The sequence below is a fragment of the Penicillium riverlandense genome (assembly GCF_028828495.1).
Source record: "Penicillium riverlandense strain IBT 135883 chromosome Unknown utg000001l_segment0_segment0, whole genome shotgun sequence".
NCBI classification, from domain to species: Eukaryota; Fungi; Ascomycota; class Eurotiomycetes; order Eurotiales; family Aspergillaceae; genus Penicillium; species Penicillium riverlandense.
The window spans coordinates 357,023-379,811 of NW_026643194.1; the positions used below are offsets into that span (position 1 = coordinate 357,023).

A 22,789-nucleotide genomic window follows, 5' to 3' on the forward strand; every position below is an offset into this window, starting at 1 on the left:
AGTCATGATGAAAAGACTCGCGTGGCATATGAATGAGCTTGGATGTATTTCCCGAGCTTGGCCACTCGGTGATAGCTCGGTTGCCTTTTACGGAGGTGGCGCGCTAGCCAAATCAGGCAAGATGCTACGAACCCGCCGATTATGATTGTCTGTCGTGCGAGCTATAAATTCCCGACAGGATTGTTTATCGCGCGAAATCTATAGATTTATGACATGGGATTCTGGAGAGCTCCGCGGTTGGACGCAACAAGATAATCGATTCCAATGATAAAGTTTCATAACTGTCATAATAATGCTCTAATAAAAGTAGACGTGGCCAGTGCTTGAAGCTCGCAGATTAGCTTTCAAACTTTTGCATCCTACTGCGTATACTATGCTTATGAAGAGCCCACTTTGAACGAGCGAACGAGTCTCGGGCCGTCTCGGGTCCAATCTAGATATTTCTATGAAAGAGCCGTGGTACTTTCCCCTTGTGGCCAATTCATCTAGATCAATCTCACCCGAGACCTGCGTACCTGTGAGAAACCTGCTACAAGGCTGTGGGGATTCACGAAGCGGTTCCGAGTTCCAGCTTGGCATCCTTTCCGTGGGTTTGACCTGACTGCTCTGAGATAAGACTTTGCGAAGACTGTTAGGAATCTCCAGCCTGCTCCCAGCTCCAATCCTAGAGCCGAGTCAGAGCTGGGAGGTCACAGCTTCAATATTGTTGTAAACTCAAAAGGCAGGGCACAAACTCTACTTCTATTTTTATTCAAGGTCCTCGGTAGCAAGTGTGTAGAAAATATCTCTTGGCATGATAGAATTCCATCCCTTCGGATGGTATTACCGCTTTAGGCAGTTATCAGACTTACCTCATTTGTACGTCAGGATGAACTATCCGACATTAATATGGCGCCAAGCCATCACACCGGAAACAAATTATCTGGAACTATACTCTTAATAGATTTTGCGGTCTCAAAGCGGTCTGATTGGCAGGGCGAAGTACAAACTGCTCCGCATAACGCGGTATTGAGCGCAACACAAAATTATGTTCAAACCGTTATATTCTTGTCTCAGGAAGGTCTGATTTGTCACAGCTGTGATACATGCACAAGGTTCGGGCCTTTGTGCACCGTATTTGCGGAGAATTTCTATCACCTCGTCCTGTCTCTTCCTTTAGCCCAAGTTATCATCGAACGAGTCCGTCGGTGTTGGGGTTCGCGCTATATTTAAGTAACATTCCACCAGTGCTTCATCGCTTTTCAGAATGGTCAAGAACAGTGCGGTGATACTGCGGGCCGCTACAGTATTCGGGTCCGCTCCGTTCAACAGCATCTTCTCGATGGATGCCTGTCCCATACCCGATTCCTCGTACCAATGGGCCAAGACACAGTATTTGGAGCAGTCGGATAATCTACGATCTCCACCAGCTGTTCCTAGGGTGTTCGGAATAGAATCATCATCACATCGAGGGTGGTTGTTACTATGTAGTTGGTGACTCTAACCAACACCGTGCCCGATTCGATTTAGGTCTCCAATCAGCACGTGACTTCTTCACGATAAGGCCAATCGGGTTAGCGCGGGGCTCATTTTTTCCCGCAAACCAAAAGATTTCAACGAACAGGAAGGAACAACCAGGAGCTCTTTTTGTTGCGCACTCCCCGTGACAGCCTTCACTTGACAGAGGAGGGACTCTGTCCGCTTCTCTCCTTCTCCCACTCCTTCACCATGACTTCCGCTCCTGAGACAAACTATCTGGCCATCCCTGGCTCAGTGGCGTTCTCTCGCTCCAGGAGTCGTGCCATTGCCACGAGCCTTGGAGTCCAGGATGTTCGAGCACAGTGGATTCACTATGTGCACACCGTCCAGCCTCTCGAGGAGCCTCAGCGTGCGGTGCTCGAGCAGCTGCTTCGGTACGGCGATATCACCGACGTCCCCCCCTCTTTCACCTCCGACGATGGAAATTTCGATACGTTCAATGTGTTCCCCCGCACGGGGACCATTTCGCCATGGAGCTCCCAAGCAACCGGTATTGCGCATGTCTGTGGCCTGCGCAGGTACGTGAAACGAATTGAGCGGGGCATGAAGGTTTCCTGTCTTCGCAATGACTCGGGGGATTACACCGCTGGATACCTGGACGTCCTACACGACCGTATGACGCAGATTATCAGCCAGGATGAGCCCGACTTGCATCTCATGTTTTCGGAGCACGCGCCCCAGCCCCTGAAGACCATCCCTCTGCAGGGCGGGCAGCGATCCCCCAAGGAAATCCTCCAGGAAGCAAACAAGGAATTGGGTCTGGCCCTGGATGAATCAGAGATCGACTATCTCGCCGAGGCATATGGTCCGAACGGCGCCATTGCTCGCGACCCTACCGATGTCGAACTGTTCATGTTCGCTCAGGTGAACTCGGAGCACTGCCGCCACAAGCAATTCAACGCATCGTGGGTGATCGACGGGAAGCAGATGCCCAACAGCCTCTTTGGCATGATCCGTAACACTCACAAGAAACATCCCAAACACACCGTCAGCGCGTACAGTGACAATGCCGCCGTGCTGGAGGGTGGTGAAGCCGCATTCTGGGCACCGGATACGACCACTGGTGAGTGGACGCACACCAAGGAGGTTGTGCATTTCCTAGCCAAGGTGGAAACCCACAACCATCCCACCGCGGTGTCACCCTACCCCGGTGCGGCCACGGGTGCTGGTGGAGAGATCCGTGATGAGGGCGCTGTCGGCCGCGGGTCACGTCCAAAGGCGGGACTTTCAGGCTTCTGCGTTTCCGATCTCTTGATTCCTGGACACAGACAACCCTGGGAGCTCGATGTGGGCAAACCGAACCATATTGCAAGCAGCTTGGACATTATGTTGGAGGCCCCAATTGGCAGTGCTGCTTACAACAACGAGTTCGGTCGGCCGTGCACGGGGGGTTACTTCCGAACCCTACTCACCGAAATTGACATTGGCAATGGACAGAAGGAGCTGCGAGGTTATCACAAGCCCATTATGATTGCTGGTGGTGTTGGAACTGTCCGGCCCCAGCACGCCCTGAAGAACCCTGACATTGTGAAGCCCGGTTCCTTTCTCGTCGTTCTGGGTGGCCCTGCCATGCTGATTGGCTTGGGAGGAGGAGCCGCCTCGAGTATCACATCTGGTGAAGGGTCCGCGGATCTTGACTTCGCGAGTGTCCAGAGAGGCAATGCCGAAGTTCAACGGAGAGCCCAGGAAGTTATCAACTCTTGTGTGGCGATGGGAACGAACAATCCTATCAAGTTCATCCACGATGTCGGTGCCGGTGGCTTGTCCAATGCGCTTCCGGAGCTGATCCATGACTCTGGCTTGGGGGCCACATTTGAGCTTCGCGAGGTCGACAGCACCGACAAGAGCATGAGCCCGATGCAGATTTGGTGCTGCGAGGCACAAGAGAGATATGTCTTGGCTGTCGGCGAAGACAGCATGAACAAGTTCACTTCTATTGCCCAACGAGAGCGATGTGGGTTCTCGGTTGTTGGCCGTGGAGGTGGCACATCCGAAGAGGAAAAGAGACTTATCCTTCTCGACCGGGATTCCAAGGAATACCCAGCGCCTATCGATCTTCCTTTGTCCGTACTGTTCGGAAAACCCCCGCGCATGACCAGAACCGTGGACTCGCGCAAGCTGAAGCTGCCCGCAGTGGACTCCAGTCTCACCAAGTATCTGCCTTCGCTCTCCTCGAAAGTGGAGCTTGTGAGCGAGGCTGTCAACCGGGTGCTGTCTCTGCCTGCTGTCGGCTCAAAGTCCTTCTTGATTACCATCGGTGACCGGACTGTCGGTGGCCTCACTGCTCGTGACCAGATGGTTGGCAAATGGCAGACCCCGGTGTCTGATGTGTCTGTTACTGCCACCTCGTTGCTACAGGGGATCAAAACTGGTGAAGCGATGGCCATGGGTGAAAAGCCCACTCTGGCTTTGATTTCCTCCGCTGCCTCTGCTCGCATGGCCGTAGCCGAATCGCTGATGAACATCGCCGCCGCCGATCTGGTGGAACGTCTTAGCCAAGTGAAGCTGTCTGCGAACTGGATGTCTGCCAGCAGCCACCCCGGCGAAGGTGCGGCAATTTACGAGGCTGTCGAAGCAATTGGTCTGGACCTGTGTCCTAAGCTGGGCATCAGCATCCCCGTCGGAAAGGATTCCATGTCTATGAAGATGAAATGGAAGGACCAGGAGTCTAATGAGGCCAAGGAGGTCACCGCACCCATGTCGCTCGTTATCTCCTCCTTCGCCCCGGTGGGTGATTTCCGCAAGACCTGGACTCCAGCTCTTCGTCGTGTCGAGGATGTTGGAGAGACAGTCCTCATGTTTGTCGACCTTGCCTTTGGTCGCAGGACGTTGGGTGGCTCGGCTCTTGCTCAAGTTTTCAACGAAGTGGGAACCGAATGTCCCGATGTTCGCGATGTCGACCTTTTCAGGGACTTCTTCGACGCGACTCAGTCGCTGCAGGACGCTGGCATTGTTCTGGCTTACCACGACCGATCTGACGGTGGTCTGTTGACCACTCTTGCCGAACTGATGTTTGCCGGTCGCTGTGGTGTTGAGGTCATGATCGACAACATCTGCGCTTCTTTCCACACCAAGGATGTTGTCGACACCCTCTTCAACGAAGAACTTGGTGCGGTCTTCCAAGTCCGCAAGGAACACGAAACTCAGTTCCGGTCGTGCTTTGCAACCTGCGGACCTCCCCCAGGACTGATCCACAAGATTGGACGCGTCTCCGAGAAGAAGAAGCAGGACCTGGTCATCTACCACAAAGCCTCCCTGGTGTACCGCAACACCCGCTCCAACCTCCAGCAGACTTGGGCCAGCACCTCGTATCACATGCAGAAGATTCGTGACAACGCCGATTGCGCCGACCAAGAGTTCGCCAATATCCTAGACGATACCGACCCTGGTCTCTCGTGGAACCCAACATTTGACCCCAAGGATAGAGGCTTGCCTTTCATGACCAGCTTGACCCAGTTCTCTCCTTTCACCAACAAGCCCCGCGTCGCCATCCTTCGCGAACAAGGCGTCAATAGTCAAGCCGAAATGGCCTTCGCCTTCAACACGGCCGGCTTCTCCGCCGTAGATGTCCACATGACAGACATAATCTCTGGCCGTGTCTCTCTCGCCAGCTTTGTCGGTCTCGCCGCCTGTGGTGGTTTCTCCTACGGCGACGTCCTGGGTGCAGGACAAGGTTGGGCCAAGTCTGTGCTGCTGCACGATAACACCCGCAAGGAGTTCCAGTCCTTCTTCGAGCGCGCCGACACCTTCGCTCTGGGCGTCTGCAACGGCTGTCAGTTCCTGTCCCGCGTCAAGGAACTAATCCCCGGCGCCAGCAACTGGCCCAGCTTCGAGCGTAATGCCAGCGAGCAGTACGAAGGCCGTGTCTGTATGGTACGCATTTCGGACCCGGACCCTTCGCGCCCCAGCGTGTTCTTAAATGGCATGGACGGCTCCTCATTCCCCATCGCCGTTGCTCATGGGGAGGGCCGCGCCTCTTTCGCTGGCACCCCGGGTGCCTCGGCGCGCGACTTCGTTCGCGAGGGCCTTGCCCCCGTCAAGTACGTGGACAATGCCACTTTGAAGGCGACCATGAAGTATCCCTTCAACCCGAACGGCAGTCCCGAGGGTATTGCCGGTGTGCGCAGCCCCGACGGCCGTGTTTTGGCTATCATGCCGCACCCCGAGCGGACAGTCATCAATGGCATTGCTAGCTGGCTGCCTCCGAAGGCCGAGGGATGGGGTGATATCGGCCCGTGGGGTCGTATCTTCTTCAGTGCCCGCAGATGGGTTGGCTGAAGTGCTTGTCTTGTTGTCTTCTTACTTTGTCAATCTCGTGTCTATATCTTTTCTTTTCTTGGGTGATATTGGAGTGAACGGTTTGCATTGATTTTGAAAATCTTCATCTATCATCGAAGGACATGGGACCTAGGGTGGATCCAGACCATCTACAATATTCCCGCGCTTTCATATACCAAAATATAGCAATCTGAAATCTATTGGATCTTCCGAAAATAACTGAATTGCCGAGAGCAAAGAGTTAGGGTTCATTAGATTATCATCATCATTACTGCGTGGAACCCATTAACGCCGCATCCATCCATCCGATCCATTTCCCAGTCCCAATGCATTAGCTAGCCCAAAAGAATCAAAACTTCGCCAAGCTTTTCCTCCACTCCAAACGATCTGCTAAAATATCCCAGCTCGGCTGGCCATCTGCACGAGCAACGCCTTTCAACCCATCAGCGATGAAAGAGACGAGGTGCTCGAACTGGCCCTGCACCGTTCGCAACTGGTAATCATACGGCGAATCCCGGACTGACACCATCAGCGTTTGTTCATGATCAATATCCTCATCGGAGTCAGAGTCAACGTCCTCATCCTCGGGATCTCTGGTTCGGCGATACGCCTTTGATATTCCAATATGACTTTCCTCCACCATCCGATCCTGGGCATCCCACGAATGCACAGTCTGCAGATCAGCAAACCGGACGCAGAGATCGAGAAGGTTGATGATAGCGTCGTGAATTGGGGAAAGATTCTCGGATATGAGACATTGATCTTCGAGGGAGGACATGTAGACCTTGTGCGCGGCGATCATGGCGTCGACATCTTCTGCGCTTGATAGGGCTGAGTATAAGGATTGGGCTGCGCTGGAGATGACGAGGTACGTTATGTGGCCGTATAGGAAGTCGAGGAACCAAAGTAAGTTGTGGTGGAGGGCATGTGCCAGCGTATCATTTTCGTCGCTTTCCGTGATGTTGCGGGCGTTTCGGAGGCGTTGTTTGACAATCGCGTACTTGGCTCGTCGGATCTGCATCAGGAAGACGGAGATGCGCTGATACGAGTGGATTGCATCCTCGGCAATGATATTCGCCACAGGCCATGGTAGAATATAATCGATTGAGATTGTCTCAAGGATTTTGACTGTTCGATCGTGGCCTTGCCGGGAATGGGAAGAACCGCCAGTTGGTCGAACGACCAGTCTCGACGGATCGATCACGCCTACTGCACTGAATGCAGTCCTTGTCACCTCGGTGAGCAGGAGTTTATCATTCCAAGAACGACCCCTGTCTATCAGCTCGAAAACCTTTGCGTCAATCATGCTGAGAACACTCAGGTCTTTCCCCAGATAGACATGCTGGAGGGCATCAAGAGAGGCCCACAACCCGCATTGTTCGTCGAGCTCCTTTCGTAGGAACCCCGCGCTGACTGAGTGGTTCGCATCCACCAGTTTCTCCAGAGCAGACTGGACAAGGGCAGAGAAGGGAAGTGCAAGGAGAGAGGACGAGTGCGACGGGAGGACGTTCTCCAATGTAATGGCATATTTGTCAAGGGACTCTTCCTGGGGTGCGTTGAGATGACGCAAGAACACCATGGTCTTACCGGTGGTAAAGACCTTCTGGATGCTGATTTCGAGAAGCCGCGGGATGTTTTGCCCCTGAGGGCCCTCATCTATGGTGTACCAGTCATTCCAGAGTGATCTCAGGTCAGCGTTTGCGCTATTCTTCCTGATAAAAAAAGTGCAGTCTGCCGGGTCGATGTGCCCGCTTTCCATCCAGGCCTGAATTGACCGCATGTATGTCTTGAAGCACGCGTAGAATAACTCAGCGAGAGCTGGCAAGGCATTGTCATCACCGAGAGCTTCTAACATGCAGATTAAATCATATAGCAGGTCCAGGCAGCGCATTGGATGATTAGCCGCGTCTTCGCCCAGGCAGGAAACTAGATCCGCCAACAACCCTAGCTGCCGGGAGTGCCGGCGGACATCATCCAGGAGTTGCAGTAAGCTGACCACAGACCCGGGGGTTACATACTGGCACTGGATCTGGGATAGAGATTTGTCGAACTCGAGTAGGCGCTCTTCAATTCCTCGACAAAATGTCTGCACGTAGGGAACCGTTTGAGGTAACTTGGTGAAGTGTCGAACAACGTCCATCTTAGCGCCAATCTCGCTGAAAGAGCGCAGCAAGGATGATAATGACTTATCCGAGGAATGTGCAAGTGCATAGCTGCGATCTATCTCGATATCGCCGTCGAGGCGCCAGAAGATAGAGGTTGGGAGCCCTTGCAGCATGAACACAATCTCCCTCGCCAGTTGGAGTTCGGTGATGGTGCGAGAGGCATCTTCCTTGCCTTTTGGGTTTGGTGAATGGTTCTCAGCTTTCCAGAACTGAACTTTTTCAATGGAGGCAACCAAGTCTTCCTCCTCGACTGGCACGAATACTTCGTCGGGGACAACATACCCCTTTTCCAGGGCATGGGAAGTTTGAGGCACGGTCCTCGGACTGGACATTCCACTGGAGATTGACGAGAAGCCGTCATCAGAGGAGTCGGCTGCAAAGTCCACCTCTTCCCAGATATCCTCGGAGCTGTACGCAAGGCCCTGGGCATTCAGGTCCGACCATGAGAGGGACTCGGGCTCTTCAATGGGATTGGCGGACGTCTTCAGCCAATCCACTTTGGAAAATACAGCCGGGCGATTGGATAGTTGCAAGAAGAGACTGAGAATCTCCGGCGCCCACGAGGCCTTGTAGTTGTCCAGCTCCGAAAGACGGATGCGCAGAGCATCGGCGAGCTCATCTCGGTTCAGAACTTGGAATTTCTCCTGCAAACCCTCCAGCTGCTTGGCCACCGCAAATTGATCGGTGCGTCCATGATTTCCTGTGTGGAAAGACGCCTCTACGCGACGCTTCAGATTCTTGACGCGGGTCGAATCCTGTATACAATCAACATCGGCGCCAGAGATGTCCGATAAACAGCACGTACCTTCTGATCAGCCGTGATCTTAGCAGTGGCAGCGATCAGTTCATCCGTCAGGGCGCCAATTCTGGCCGCGAGCGCCATGTTGGAAGGGAGTGAATGGAGGCCAAGCACATGGGCGGGCAGATAGATACCCACGCACTAAGGCCCGATCGGGTCAAGCTTGCTAATCAATCAATCATCCTCATCATCCTGGATAATCCTCCCCTTTTTCAACAACCACACCCATCCATCCACCATGGCTGTCGCGCGCCCCATTCGCATGCTGGGTGCAGTTGGCATCTTGCTTTGCCTATTCCTGGTCTTCCACTTGAACCAGACCCCGTCTGCCTTCGGGGGCAAACTCCTCAACGGGATGAAAAAGGATCCTTTGCTAGACCGTACGTGTTTCCTTGCCACCCCGACCTTTTTTTTTTTTTTTGGCGACCACCCCTCTAGCGCATCAATACTGACAAGCAATAAAGCAACCGGAGAACCGACGGGGACTTTATGGCGCGCTACGCAGAATGACTACGCCCCCGACAGCCCCAACTCGGCCCGCACCAATGCCGCGCTCGTCGCGCTCGTCCGCAACGAGGAACTGGACGATATGATTTCCACGATGAAGGATCTCGAGCGTACATGGAACAGCAAATTCAACTATCCCTACATCTTCATGAACGACAAGCCCTTCACCGAGGAGTTCAAGAGAAGGACGCAGGCGGAGACCAAGGCGAGGTGCCAATTTGGTAGCGTGGCCCAACCAGTCCCGAAGGAATAGTGACTAATTTATACATTTGCAGAGCTGGTGCCGGAGGAACACTGGAAGGTGCCCGAGTGGATCAGCATGGATATCTTCAAAGAGTCGGCCGAGTTGCTGAAGGAGCAGAATATCCAGTACAGCGATATGGTCTCCTACCACCAGATGTGTCGCTGGAACAGCGGCTTCTTCTACAAGCACCCTGCCCTCAAGGAGTATCGCTGGTACTGGCGCATCGAGCCGAACGTGAAGTTCTTCTGCGACGTGGACTACGACGTGTTCCGGTACATGGAGGACAACAACAAGACCTACGGCTTCACCATCAACCTCTATGACGCGCCGGAAAGTATCCCTACCCTGTGGCCGGAGACCAAGCGATTCCTTGCCGCGCACCCGGATTACCTCGTCGAGAACAACATGTGGTCGTGGCTGACGGATGAGACTCGCCCCGATCACAACAAGAAGGCCCAGGGATACTCGACCTGCCACTTCTGGTCGAACTTTGAGATCGGTGACATGAACTTTTTCCGCGGCGAAAAATACGAGGCCTACTTCGATCACCTGGATCGTGCCGGTGGCTTCTTCTACGAGCGCTGGGGCGATGCGCCTGTCCATTCAATTGCGTTGGGGCTGTTAGAGGATGCCTCCAAGGTGCATTGGTAAGTCAAGTCATTGTACCGTTGACCGGCTTGAGATCTTGTTACTCATATGTTGTTGTCTGCAGGTTCCGCGACATCGGATACAACCACATTCCGTACCTCAACTGTCCCAACTCGCCCAAATGTTCCGGCTGTACCCCGGGCAAATCCTACGACGGCGCCGACTTCCTCGCCAAGGAGGACTGCCGCCCCAGCTATTTCAAATATGTTGGAACGCACTAATCCTCTGTCACGATCCTCTTTGCATCGCCCCCCTCCCCCATTGCATACCCAATGAGTATATTGCTGAAGTCGTGGGTCTCGTTTTGTACCTGGCGTTTGAGCGGACACATATCTACGTGCTGATGGTTCTGGTGTTTCTGTTTTCTTATCTGTGTCAGGTCCTACACAAAATCTTCGTGGTTGCTGCGGTAGCTCTCCCTAGAGTTTTTCTTTTCCACTGCGTTTTTCTTTTCGCTGTACTTATATGATTGCACATGCTACTTTCTTTACTCTTGACTACTCTCGATACGGAGAAAATATCTTTGCCGGGTTTAACAGATACTCCGGCTAAATCACTATGTAGCAGTTTACTGTTCAAATGACGGAGGTGCAAAAGACGGCTGAACGGTAATGGAATCGAAATAGATTAAGCACCAACCCAAGCAAGGTACAAGAGACCTTTTCCCAGACAACAGCAGCCTAACAACACAAGAGATCTCAACAAAGAGTATGTATACAGTTTTCTCTCTTAGCCCGACCTTCCTCAGCCAGTCAGAAAGAGAGGGTGGTGATGTCACTGGCGTTGCGACGAGAGGCGTGGATGGGTTCTATCGGGAGAAAAATGGCGAAGACAAAAGAGACCGACGGTATGCATTTACTCCTCCTGCGGGTACAGCTCTTCCCGAAGAGCGACACCGAGTTCCTGGCGCATACCCTCCAGCGCCTCGAGGTACTGCTTGTACTGGTCCTGGTTCTCGACCTTGGCCTTGACGCCTATTATGGATTGTTAGTGTGGGTTCTTATAACGAGGCGGGTTGAGCGTTACCCTCGAACACCCGGACGGCGGTGGGGAAGTCGTTGACACGGCGGGCGGCCTTGAGGGCAGCGGTGAGCACCTCGACGGAGGGGACGAGATCGTAAGCGAAGCAGTTGTTCAGGTTGCGCTGGATGGGATGTTAGTCTGGGACCATTGAGCACGAGAGTGGATGCCCGTGGAGGATTCAAGCCAGATATCGCAAAGAGCGCAAAGATCGACCCGTCCATCCCGAGGTAGACTTCTTTGCTTACCTGGAGCTCGAAAACGTCCTGGACACCATCGAATTCCTTCTCGAATCTGCAATTGACAAGCACCGGTCAGCACACTGGTTCTCCGTCACAGCCCACAAGCGGCAGTCCGGGGCAGTTTGTTGAAGGCACGCGGTAGTTCCGAGAACGATCGCGGCGAACAGCAATCATACCTAGCAGAGAACTCCTCGTATGTCTCATCCTCGTGGCCGGAGCGGAGCTTGGGGGTGGTGCCAAAGGAGCGGGTCGCCAGAGCCACCGGGGCCTGCATCCGGGACCGGGTCAATTGGGGAGCACGGTAGAAGCTGGCAGGTCGGACGGCACGCGTCGCAACACGGAAGATGGACAGGGATGCCATTGTGAGAGAGGTGACCTGGATCAATGGAGGAGGGGGAGGGGAGAGGTGGTGGTGGGAGTGAGAGAGTAGCAGGGAGGTTAGGACGAAAGACTGTACCGGATTTTGCCGTGGGAGTTGGATGCCTGAGGCGGTGAGATGAGTCAGCTTCCCGATGTGTCCGTCACGGATTGTGTGGGCTGTGATTGGTCGGGGGTTCGATGGGTAGTATGAGGTGGTGATGACATTCTAATCTTTTTAAAAGGACGAGAGAGGCAGTACTCACTGTCATTGTTCTTGTCTATTTTAACATAATTCCGTGTCTCGATGAATGGGGTGGTTGTGGTGTATAGAGTTGATAGATGCGTGCCTGGATATATATCCACGGCTCATGGCATTGGATTTGCACCAGGAATTACACACTCGATCTCATTGAATATCGAGGTCCTGTGAGGGTTCCTATTCTATTTCGATGATAGTATTATAGAACCGCCGAGTCTACCCAGCCGGAACATATTGACTCGGCCTTTTCACAGCATGCAGTAGGATCATCCGTCTAGTGCAACCCATCCGGTGCTTTTCCTTTCCTTTCCTTTCTTTTCTTGTTTTACTTTCAAAAATAGTAATTGCCTTCCAGAGTTATCACCAATCTCTCCTGACCAACTACTATGTCCATCCATTCCATCTCAACAATACTCACTCGTTCGGTAACATGTGTTGACCCCCTTTTGTGGTCACGCTAAACCCCTTCGGGCCCCCCATCCGTCAAAAAAGTCGCGCTGTTCCTTCCCTTCCCTTTCCCTCCACATCGTCCATTCCTTCCACTTCTCCCCGTCAGACTTTCTTTCCTTTCCTTTTCCTTCCTTTCTTGTCGGTCTCTTTCATCTTCCCTCGCGACCTTGATCTTTACTAGGTGCTTGGGCTTTCCAATTCAATTCCCCTTTCCCATCCTTGCCTCGGTTGCTCCAACCCAACCGACCTGCCCACCATGGCCGACTTCCTTCAGAACGTGCCCCTGCCGACCCTCGATCGGCCCTTCGGCATCCACCTATGGCCCATCTTCGACAAGGCCTTCGAGGTCGTCGTGGGATACCCCGCCAGCGAGTTCAAGTTCCAGGAGGGCGTCACCCCAATGTCCACCTTCAAGGAGACCGCGACCATGCTCATCACCTACTACATCGTCATCTTCGGCGGCCGTGAGATCATGAAGAAATGCAGCCCGCTCAAGCTCAATGCGCTATTCATGATCCACAACTTCTACCTGACCGCCATCAGCGCTACCCTGCTGGCCCTGTTCATCGAGCAGCTGCTGCCGACCATCTGGCGTCACGGCGTCTTCCACGCGATCTGTGACCACCAGGGTGGATGGACCCAGCCCCTCATTGTGCTCTACTACGTAAGTAGCATGCCATTGAATATCAATTGATGATACTAACATTGCCCCCCAGTTGAACTACCTCACCAAATACCTCGAACTGATCGATACCGTCTTCCTCTTCCTTAAGAAGAAGCCCTTGACCTTCCTCCACACCTATCACCACGGCGCCACCGCTCTCCTCTGCTACACCCAGTTGATCGGCCTGACAGCAGTGCAGTGGGTGCCCATCACCATCAACCTGCTGGTCCATGTGGTTATGTACTGGTACTACTTCCAGAGTGCCCGCGGCATCCGCATCTGGTGGAAGCAGTACATCACTCGCCTGCAGATTGTGCAGTTCGTCATCGATCTGGGTAGGTGACACAAGATCAACTGTATACAACTAGATACTGACGGGTTGCAGGTTTCATCTACTTCGCCTCCTACACCTACTTCACCTCCACGTACTACCCGTGGGCGCCCAACATGGGCGCATGCGCGGGCGAGGAGTTTGCGGCTTTCGCTGGTATTGCGATCATCACCTCTTACCTGCTCCTGTTCATCTCCTTCTACATTGCCACCTACAAGAAGGAGGTCAAGGTCGGCCGCCCGCGCCGCAACACCGGCAAGAAGTCATTGATCGACATGAAGAACTTCGAGGTCCCCTCTCCCGCCCCTCCCGCGGGTGCGCAGAGCAATGGCAGCGCCACGCCCTCAAACGGCTCCGCAGTCTCGACCGGCCGCTCGAACGGCCCTGTCACACGCTCTCGCAAGGCGTAAGTGGCTCAATCTGGCGCAATTAAATGCAGACAGAAAAGTTGGAGTCCTTCGCAGCAGGCGAAGTGTGGAGGTGCTGAATGGCAGAGTGATCCATCTCCGGTGGGAGACAGCCATATACTTGTTTAATGAATGACCCCTTTTTCTCGACACCAGGTCGATAGCCTGGTGGTTCATGCGGTATGTGCCTGGGTATTTTTGCAGGCAAGCGGACGTGTCGCTGAAGACGCTATTTGTCGAGGGAGGGAGGTGTTCGGGAAGGCATCGAGGTATTTCCCTTCACCCGGGGCCGCTTTTAGCTGCCCCTGGTTGTATTCTATAATGTTATCTTTCTTCTTCTGTTCATGTTTGTGGTTATCTCTGTGCCTGCTGGTTGCAGGCTTTTTTTTCTGTGTACCTCTCGCCATGTTGTTAGGAAAGCTCGTATTGATAGAGGTTAGCTGCAAATCAAATTAAACGTAATCAATTGCTGCCGTTGATGGAGGTGTAGTGCTGCTAGCGATGTGATGAGGGAGAGCAACATTTGATTGAAGGAGTTGAGAGCCGAGATCGAGATCAGGATTGAGCAGTCCATAAGATGGGAACCCTTCAAACCCCGGACAGAGGGCCACATCGTCCTAATATCAACAACAACAAAACAAAGCACAGTTGAGAGGGAAACGTTGAACTTAATAAATCAATAACCCGCAAATCCCGTCGATCCGCGCATCAAGTCTTGTGTAACCGACATCGAAGAGAGAGGGAATATCAGTGACATGGGTCATCACGGCAAGAAAACAACCACCCCCCAGCGTGGTCGTCGAGGAAACAAAAACCATCGACGGATGATCCGACGGGATAACCATGGGTTATATGTGCATGCAAACCGATAGTCCCATCCGCCTCATGGCGTCGATCCGTCAATCTCCCGGATCGTCATGCCCAAAGCTGTCAATAGCGTGCGGGTAGGGAGTTTGGACAGTTAATGATCGCCCGTCATCGACGGTGCCTTGCTGACAACCCATGCTCTGGCAAGCATGCGCGACCTTGAGAGGTGCAGGAGGTTCTGATGAACGAGCAGTTGCCCCGTCGACCACGGTGGCGTGGATGATCAGCTGTGCTGCTAAGCTGTAAAGCGTCTGGGCTTCATGTCACGGTCGAGTTCCTTGCCTCGGCTGGTCGACCCGGATTGTATTCTATGTATGGATATGCAGAGAGGCAGCGCGCGGCTGCAGAGCATGGCTGATGAGGTAACCTGCTATAAATAATCGAAACAATAGCGTCAAGCCTCCTGAGGATAGAACAATTCGCCGAACTGAGCACAATCTGTGACATGCAAGGAGAACAGAGCCTCCGGTTCTTCTTTGTTGTTTGGGAGTGGTTGAGGTTGACTTAGGGCAAGCTCTGGTTTTGGCAATGAAGATGCCTGTCTCTAAATATTGATCTGCTTTTCTTTAATCGTTGTAGACAGTAGCCAGCCCCTATTGCCCTGAGAGATACCTACTGTGCATCCTCGTAGTCCCTTTGTTGGCTCCCTTTGGCCCCCTTAGTCACTATACCCCTACCCCTGAGGAGCAGTCAGTTCCCCCCTGTCTTTTTTTTCTTCTAGGGCAACTATCCTTGATTGTCCTGAGTGCCTCAACTGCCCTGATCTCAGCAAGGACGGTGCACTGACATACTGCCGATCAGAGCCTGTTGCATCACATCCCTGTCAGAAAGGAGTTCGTCGGCATGGTGTGTTTGACACTAAACATACTCCTCCCCCCACCCGGGGGAGTTCTCCACTGGGCGCTACGATATTATTATCCCAGCTGATAGCAAAGGATTGGCTGCGACTGTCTGGACCAGAAGATAGCACCCAGTCATCATCACCCCTGGAAGGCTAGAGCCTGCGGGTGATTGGCGCCCAATGAACGGCCCTAGCCCAGATCGTCGACCAGCGTTAGGCGCATGCTCCACAGCCAACGACAGCTCACAGCGACTCATCAGATTCCTTCCCATCCCCGTTGCAGCGCTAGGATAGTTCCCCTCAAATGGTGAAGCGCAACGCGACCATGGTGAAACTGTCTACTAACCCTATTAGTCTGAAGCAAGGGCCAGCGTTCCCAATCACATTGATGCCCTCCTGGAGGGGGGTGACTTTGTAGGGTTTCCTTGAAGCCTCCTAGCCCAGGGCCAAAGGGACCAATCCCACTACCGCGCCGAAGGAGAACATGTTTGGCACACGTGTGCTGGGCATTATAATACCCTTAAAAGACTGGTTCATTCCCGGGTTCGTGCCACAGGGAAAGACCATTCATTCTCTGCAGTCTCAGATCTGTGGGTGTAAGTATTTTGTGCTTGTTAGGGCTTCGTTTTTGGCCCTTTGCATTCTTCGTTCACTGCGGGCTGGTTTCTCCTTCATTTTCGTGTCTCTGTCTTTCTATTTCTCTTCTCCTCCTGTCCGTGACAGTCTTCTTTCTTTCTATATACTATGATCACCTACTGCCCAACCTCCGAAGCTGTTGAGCCGCCCGGCAAGATGGACAAATCCACCACTCCGCTGGATCTGCACCGTCTGAGCCATCAAAGCATGCACAAACGCTACGAGTCCGACGAAGAGATTGCATCTGAATCCGATGCCGGATGGCATGACCTGCCCCCGCTCATCGGCTCGCAGCCAGCCGCAGAGTCGTTTGACTCCGACCTCAGCGACGATGATCATCTGTTGGCACCCACCCCGGCGAAGCCGCAGCGGTCTGTTTCCGTTGACACCGTCAAGGAAAACCGGGATGCCGGCTTCGTCGATGTCTTCGACCCAGAGGATGACATGGTGCTGGAGCTCAGCTCTCCTCCTGCTCGGATTGCATCCAAGATCTTCGTGCCGCCAACCATCTATATCTCGCCCAATTCCCCACCGAAGCAGCACTCGCGGCCCCGGTCGCCTTCTCTAGAGTCTGAATGTTCTGTGGAAGACGCAGATATCCAGGTCGCAAAGCAGATCACCATCACGCAGCCACCCACGCGGCCCACGCTGGTGTTCATCGACCAACGATTCAAGGGATCAAGAGCCCGTCCCAGCCAGTCTCATTCGCGAGAACCCAGCCGCAGGCGAGAGTCCCGTCTCTTTTCACCATTGACGGACATCAAGTCCAATTCGCCGCGTCTGAATGAAGGGTACGAGCTCAAACTGCCACGCACGATTCCATCACCCCCAGCAACCATCGACGAAGGGACGCCTCTCACTCCCATCGCTCACTCTGCCGCCATCCGACGGGTCTCTGAGGTTCCTCTCATCCCATACTTCCCTCTCACCTCGCCTCGCCCGCTATCGAAATACATGCACCACGCCCGGCCGCGAACTGCTGGATCCGACAAGCCGCTCCCAAACCCAGGACGACACCGCCGTCCCACAGAGCCAGGCAGACGCCCGCCGTCTATCCGCAGCTCAAGCAGCAACAGCGTGCCATCGTCATCCTACTCGTCATCTCGCGAGTCCTCCCCCTTCACAGTAGCCTCCGACACAGACGGCACCTCCCTGCACTCCCTCCCCGTCTCAAAACGCACCCTGAACCTGCTGGCAAGCCGCCCCCCACTGATGATGCGCCGCATGACTCGAAAGAACTCCATCGCATCCAGCACCGCCTCCATGAACAGCCTCCGCTCCGAAGCAAACCTCTCCCCTTCTGCCAACAACAACCAATCCCTGCACGCATCTGCTTCCCATACAAACCTCCACCCCCAAACCCAGCAGCTGCGCCACCAATCCGTCATGAACCTGCATCTCCACTCAAACCCTATCTACCACTCCAACGAAACGATCTTGAACATGATGCCCGCGCCGCCGCTTGATCCCCGCCCCGTGCGCAAATCGAGTCTCATGCGCAAATCCAGCCATCGCCGCCATGTGAGACATAGTACCTCCATCCCTAGTGGGAGGGGATTCTTGGGGTTGAAGTTTGGGCCCAGATCGCCTCGTCGGGCTTAGCCTGCTGCTTTTCACTCTTTTTTTTTTTTTTTTTTTTTTTTTTTGTTATGCTACGCATTAATCGGTAATGTCTCTATGGATGATGGGTCGGGGAGTATTGTGGTATTTGGCTTTGATTGATTGGAGTTATGGGGGGTGGGGGGTTTTTTTTTTCTTTTTCATGCCTGGGGGTGTTTGTCTTGGTTTGGTTAACAAAAACTTTTGTTCTTGACTTGGTGTTGGAGTGTTTTCTATCCAGATTGACAGATTACAGCGCTGGCTGGTGTTTATTGAAGAAACCTGTTGCGACGGATCTCCCTTTGTCTTTGACTGCTGAGCTTGCAGTTATCATGTGTCTAGATGGTTCACCTGCAAATACGAGAATCAAAATGATACGTTCCTTATATCCACCCCTCCTTGTCTAGACCAAGCTGTAGAGTTTATACCTGTTTGGTTCCAATGTTTCTTCTACATATGAGACATGGACTTAAATAACTCTGGTATATTGCGCAATGAACTAGCAGTCAAAAAACATATATCACAAGCCACAAGACAAGACAATGTCAATGATGGTAGATAGATCGGGTAGGGCAAATCAAAGAACAACAATATACTTAGTTGTCTGATAAGAGCAGGACTAAAACAAAACAATAAACACAAAGAAAGCACGCGATCTTGCGATAAAGACCTATTCTAGCGGACGTCTAGTCTACTTCCGGGTCTCCAGCGCGGCTTTGATAGCTACACAGAATACCGTGATTAGCATTACTCAAGAAGGAGTTGCAGGAAGAGTACTCACCATCGCAAGAAGACTTGGCGTCACCGAAGAGCATCCTGGTGCCGGGCATGAAGAACATGGGGTTGGGGACATCGGCTGTAAGAAAGGAATGCTATTAGCATTCGCAATTTTGGACATTTGTCTCAAGGAAGAACTCACCATATCCACTCGACATGCCGCGCTTCATGACAATAACCTCCTTACTCTTCCACGCATGGAGGACAGGCATGCCAGAGATGGCGGAGTCGGGTTCCATAGCAATGGGGTTGACGGTGTCGTTAGCGCCGATGACGAGTGTGACGTCCGTGTCGGAGAAGTCCTCGTTAATTTCATCCATTTCCAGGACAACTAGTACAATCAGTATGGGTAGCTAAAAGCCATGACAGACCACTTACTATCGTACGGCACCGAAGCCTCAGCCAGCAGCACATTGCACTGGCCCGGCATACGGCCTGCGACGGGGTGGATGGCGAAACGCACATTCACGCCGCGAGCGCGCAGGATACGCACGATCTCGGCGAGAGCGTACTGCGCCTTGGCGACAGCCATTCCGTAGCCGACAATCTAGAGAAGGTTAGACGGGTCACCTCGTGGGGTTAGGATGATACGGACAATGATGACACTCTCGGCACCAGAAAGTGACTCCACAGTTTCGTCAATGCTGGTCTGGGTAATCTCGCCTTCGATCTTCTTCTGGTTCTGGGCTGGGGCCGAAATGCCTCCAAAGAGGACGTTTGTAAGAGACCGGTTCATTGCAACGCACTGGAAGTGTTAGCAATTTTTTATTGGAGACGGATTGACTATTCTCTTACCATGATGTAAGATAGAATAGAACCGCTGACGCCGATGAGCGAGCCGACACTGGTTAGGAGTGGGTTGTCAAGCATCAAGCCTTCAGCAACGAGAGCGAAGCCTGAGTAGGCATTCAACACCGTGATGACGACAGCTTCGAAGGAGTTAGCCTATACTGTAAGGAAGAGAAGGAATTGAACATACGCATATCAGCACCGCCAATGGCTGCTGTCGTGGTATAGCCCTTGAGGAAGCTGAGAATGGTGTTTGCACCTAAGCACGTCGCAGCGATAACCGGGTTCGCTGGCGCCATGGTGATAAATGCTCCCATTGTTGCAAGGTTACCACCAAGCAGCGTGGAATTGATTACATGTCGACCAGGAAGGACCTTTGGGGTGGATTTCATTTTCCCTGCAAGCTTCATGAATGCAACGATCGAGCCAGTAAATGTGACACCGCCTGCACAGAGTCAGTAATGCGCCGAAAAATCGCGACCATAGAGCTCACCAATGAGGACACCCAGATAGGCAGTGACCAAGTGTAAGGTCGTGATGTCCGAGATGTCCACCAACACGCTTCCGATGCTAGTCAGCACGGCTGCCAGACCGACCACGGAATGGAGAGCGGCCACTGTCTGGGGAAGTCCAGTAGGCGTGATTCGACGACCGATCAGTCCTCCTGGCAGGTGTTAGATTAGACAACCAACAGATTAGGACGCACTTACCAACAACAGCGCCAGTTCCAGCAACGGCCGTGAACTGTGTGAGGGTCTCAGAAGAGAAGCCCACTGCATAGAGTGAAGCAAGGATTCCTGAAACCACACCCAGGATACCGAAGATGTTTCCGCGTCGAGCTGTCTGCTGCGATGCGAGACCAGAAATAGAGGCTATATCAGATGTTAATTTAGGGAAATCGACGACGACAGAAAGATCATGACTTACCCATGCAGAGAATAGTGCTGACCAGATATCCACCCTGCACCAGACCAGCCATTCCAGTACTCGCAGCTGCAATGAAGCCGCCGCCAAACACGACAGCCGGAATAGCATAGAGCCATGGGTACTCCGGAGGATCAGTTGGACCTGTGAACATCATCAGCGACGTCGCTCCAAGTGGGAACAAGACGACAAACGTTTGAACATGTCCAGCATGCGCTTAGTAATTACAAATCCACCAGAGATATTGACAAAGGCCAATAGTACGGAGGCAGCGCCGAGATATTCAGGTAGCGTGGTTGGGACATAGCCGCCACCCATAACGAACAAACCACCAATACCGACCATACCGGAGATAGCGTTGGTGACACTCATCAGCGGTGAGTGGAGAGAAGGGGCAACTCCCCACACAGCACGGTAGCCAACCAAGCCAGCCAGACCGAAAGTCATCATATTGCTCATGAAGATGGGGCCAGTTGCCTTTCCAAGAGCGAGGGTGGTGCCCATTGCACCCGTGACGGCGGTCACATCCCGAGTAACCTTCTGCCACGGGGTCAAAGCGAGCTTTTCCTCTTTTTTGGCAGCAACTGCCTGTGCATCGGGCTTCGGAGCCGGAGGGGGAGCGGGTGGTGCAGCCGGAGGAATAATTTCGCCATTGAGAGTGACAATCGAGCCACGGACAACTTCGTCCTTGAAGTCAATTCCAAACGACTTCTCCTGGGGTGCCATGGACAGGAGGAGCTTGGTAATGTTGTTGGAATACAGTGTCGATGATTGAGTCGGGAGACGCGAGGGCAGGTCCGTGTATCCGATGACGGTGACATCCTTGTAGCGGGACAATTCTCCAGGAACAGTGGCTTCGCAGTTACCTCCTGCCTCAGCGGCTAGATCAACAACGACTGAGCCAGGTTTCATCGCCGCTAGCATCTGTGCCGATGTTAGTCTCCGAAGGTTGCCATTGCTGTTTCTGTCTTACCTCTTTGGTGATAAGCTTCGGAGCCGGTTTTCCAGGGATCAGAGCGGTAGTGATAATGATATCGACCTCGCGAGCTTGTTCCATGAACAGCTTCATCTCGGCCTCGATGAATTCCTTGGACATCTCCTTGGCATATCCGCCCTGGCCAGCGCCATCTTCCTGGATATCAACCTCAACGAACTCGGCTCCCAGTGACTGAACTTGTTCGCGAACAGCGGGGCGGGTATCAAAGCCTCGAACAATGGCGCCCATGCGGCGGGCCTATGCGAGGTTAATAAAGGTGTCTCTTTGAATGAATGTGTAACATACTGATGCGATTGCACTCAGACCAGCCACGCCAGCTCCGATAACCAGGACTTTACTCGGGGGGATCTAAACCAAAAGCGTGAGTACAAGACAGGACAGTGATTACACCAGCTTATCTAACCTTTCTGCAAGAGCGGGTCAGTATATTCCACATCATCAATTGCAAAGGCAGTCTTACCCAGCAGCAGTAACCTGACCAGTCAAGAAGCGGCCGAAATGGTTCGACGCCTCCAATACCGCCTTGTAACCCGCGATATTGGCCATAGAACTGTAATTGGGTCAGCTCGTCCAATGACTGTAATTGGCTGGAGAAGCATACCTCAGGGCATCAAATACCTGAGCACGCGAGATGCGAGGAATCCGATCCATAGCAAAAGCCGAAACACCCCTCGCCGCGAGCGCACCGACAATCGCCTGATTCTGCGCGGGATAGAGGAACGAAATGACCGTGGAGCCCTTCCGCAGAGCTTCGACCTCATTGACGGGACCCTCCACCTGGGGATTGCGGACTTTGAGCACGATATCGCTCTCCGACCAGACCGCATTGCGGTCGACGACGGTCGCGCCTGCTTTCTCGTAAGCGTCATCTAGCAACTGGGCCGCCTCGCCAGCGCCGCGCTCGACGAGAACGCGCGAGAACCCTTTCTTGAGCAGCAGAGCGACATTCTGCGGGGTTAGCGCCACACGTCGCTCGTTCGGGTAGGTCTCCTGCGGAACGCCGACGGTCAATGCTGAGTAGGGCGTGGCAGGGACCGCGTCAGGCTTTGGCTCGGCGCTTGTAGTAGACGCAGCGCGCTTAGAGACAATGGGCCAGGGGAGCAACGGAGCCGAGACTGGCTTCTTGAACGAGCGGGCCAGGGAAGGGATCCGACGAATTTGAGACACTGGGTTCGTGGGTGAGCAAGCGAAGGACACTATGGTACGGCGATCCCCTGGGCCAGGGCGGAGGCGGCTTACCAGAATGCGTCACTGAGAGCAACTTCCCCGCGCGCGCACCGGGGGCCGCGAGACACGGCCCCAGCGCCGACCGCAGGGGCACCGGGACACTCATGGTGAAGGAGGGCGAATAGACCGCGACGAGTGGGAGTCTCACATCTATTGGGTCGAGGACGCGGGAAGGGGGCAGTGGTACCACATCGGCCGGGGCTGTGTCGCGTGAGGGAGGGAGAGGGAGAGGAAAATAAA

At 53.4% G+C, this 22,789-nt stretch overlaps 7 protein-coding genes across 7 annotated transcripts; 4 read left to right on the forward strand and 3 right to left on the reverse strand.

Moving 5' to 3' along the window:
• Positions 1–1,707: 1,707 nt before the first annotated feature.
• Positions 1,708–5,796, forward strand: N7474_000147 (phosphoribosylformylglycinamidine synthase; the record flags this gene model as incomplete). Its single annotated transcript, XM_057191562.1, has 1 exon — positions 1,708–5,796. One exon carries the CDS (start codon positions 1,708–1,710, stop codon positions 5,794–5,796), a length of 4,089 nt encoding a protein of 1,362 aa, XP_057056515.1.
• A 349-nt stretch (positions 5,797–6,145) lies between these two features.
• N7474_000148 (uncharacterized protein) lies at positions 6,146–8,844 on the reverse strand (the record flags this gene model as incomplete). The annotated part of the gene is made up of 2 exons (XM_057191563.1): positions 6,146–8,716; positions 8,767–8,844. The coding sequence occupies 2 exons, from the start codon at positions 8,842–8,844 to the stop codon at positions 6,146–6,148; spliced, it is 2,649 nt and encodes an 882-aa protein (XP_057056516.1).
• Positions 8,845–8,998: 154 nt separating this feature from the next.
• N7474_000149 (glycosyltransferase family 15 protein) lies at positions 8,999–10,380 on the forward strand (the record flags this gene model as incomplete). Its single annotated transcript, XM_057191564.1, has 4 exons — positions 8,999–9,140; positions 9,225–9,488; positions 9,543–10,158; positions 10,224–10,380. 4 exons carry the CDS (start codon positions 8,999–9,001, stop codon positions 10,378–10,380), a joined length of 1,179 nt encoding a protein of 392 aa, XP_057056517.1.
• Positions 10,381–11,014: 634 nt separating this feature from the next.
• Positions 11,015–12,050, reverse strand: N7474_000150 (cytochrome c oxidase subunit VI; the record flags this gene model as incomplete). The annotated part of the gene is made up of 5 exons (XM_057191565.1): positions 11,015–11,133; positions 11,186–11,303; positions 11,428–11,473; positions 11,598–12,007; positions 12,045–12,050. 5 exons carry the CDS (start codon positions 12,048–12,050, stop codon positions 11,015–11,017), a joined length of 699 nt encoding a protein of 232 aa, XP_057056518.1.
• A 696-nt stretch (positions 12,051–12,746) lies between these two features.
• On the forward strand, positions 12,747–13,895 carry N7474_000151 (elongation of very long chain fatty acids protein; the record flags this gene model as incomplete). The annotated part of the gene is made up of 3 exons (XM_057191566.1): positions 12,747–13,154; positions 13,207–13,489; positions 13,540–13,895. 3 exons carry the CDS (start codon positions 12,747–12,749, stop codon positions 13,893–13,895), a joined length of 1,047 nt encoding a protein of 348 aa, XP_057056519.1.
• A 2,449-nt stretch (positions 13,896–16,344) lies between these two features.
• On the forward strand, positions 16,345–17,838 carry N7474_000152 (uncharacterized protein; the record flags this gene model as incomplete). The annotated part of the gene is made up of 1 exon (XM_057191567.1): positions 16,345–17,838. One exon carries the CDS (start codon positions 16,345–16,347, stop codon positions 17,836–17,838), a length of 1,494 nt encoding a protein of 497 aa, XP_057056520.1.
• A 688-nt stretch (positions 17,839–18,526) lies between these two features.
• N7474_000153 (putative nicotinamide nucleotide transhydrogenase) lies at positions 18,527–22,655 on the reverse strand (the record flags this gene model as incomplete). The annotated part of the gene is made up of 17 exons (XM_057191568.1): positions 18,527–18,558; positions 18,617–18,691; positions 18,755–18,943; positions 18,991–19,159; positions 19,208–19,357; positions 19,408–19,541; positions 19,592–19,846; positions 19,895–20,065; positions 20,112–20,273; positions 20,329–20,469; positions 20,520–21,249; positions 21,299–21,559; positions 21,608–21,670; positions 21,726–21,729; positions 21,783–21,872; positions 21,924–22,488; positions 22,562–22,655. The coding sequence occupies 17 exons, from the start codon at positions 22,653–22,655 to the stop codon at positions 18,527–18,529; spliced, it is 3,285 nt and encodes a 1,094-aa protein (XP_057056521.1).
• Between the last annotated feature and the right edge of the window lie 134 nt (positions 22,656–22,789).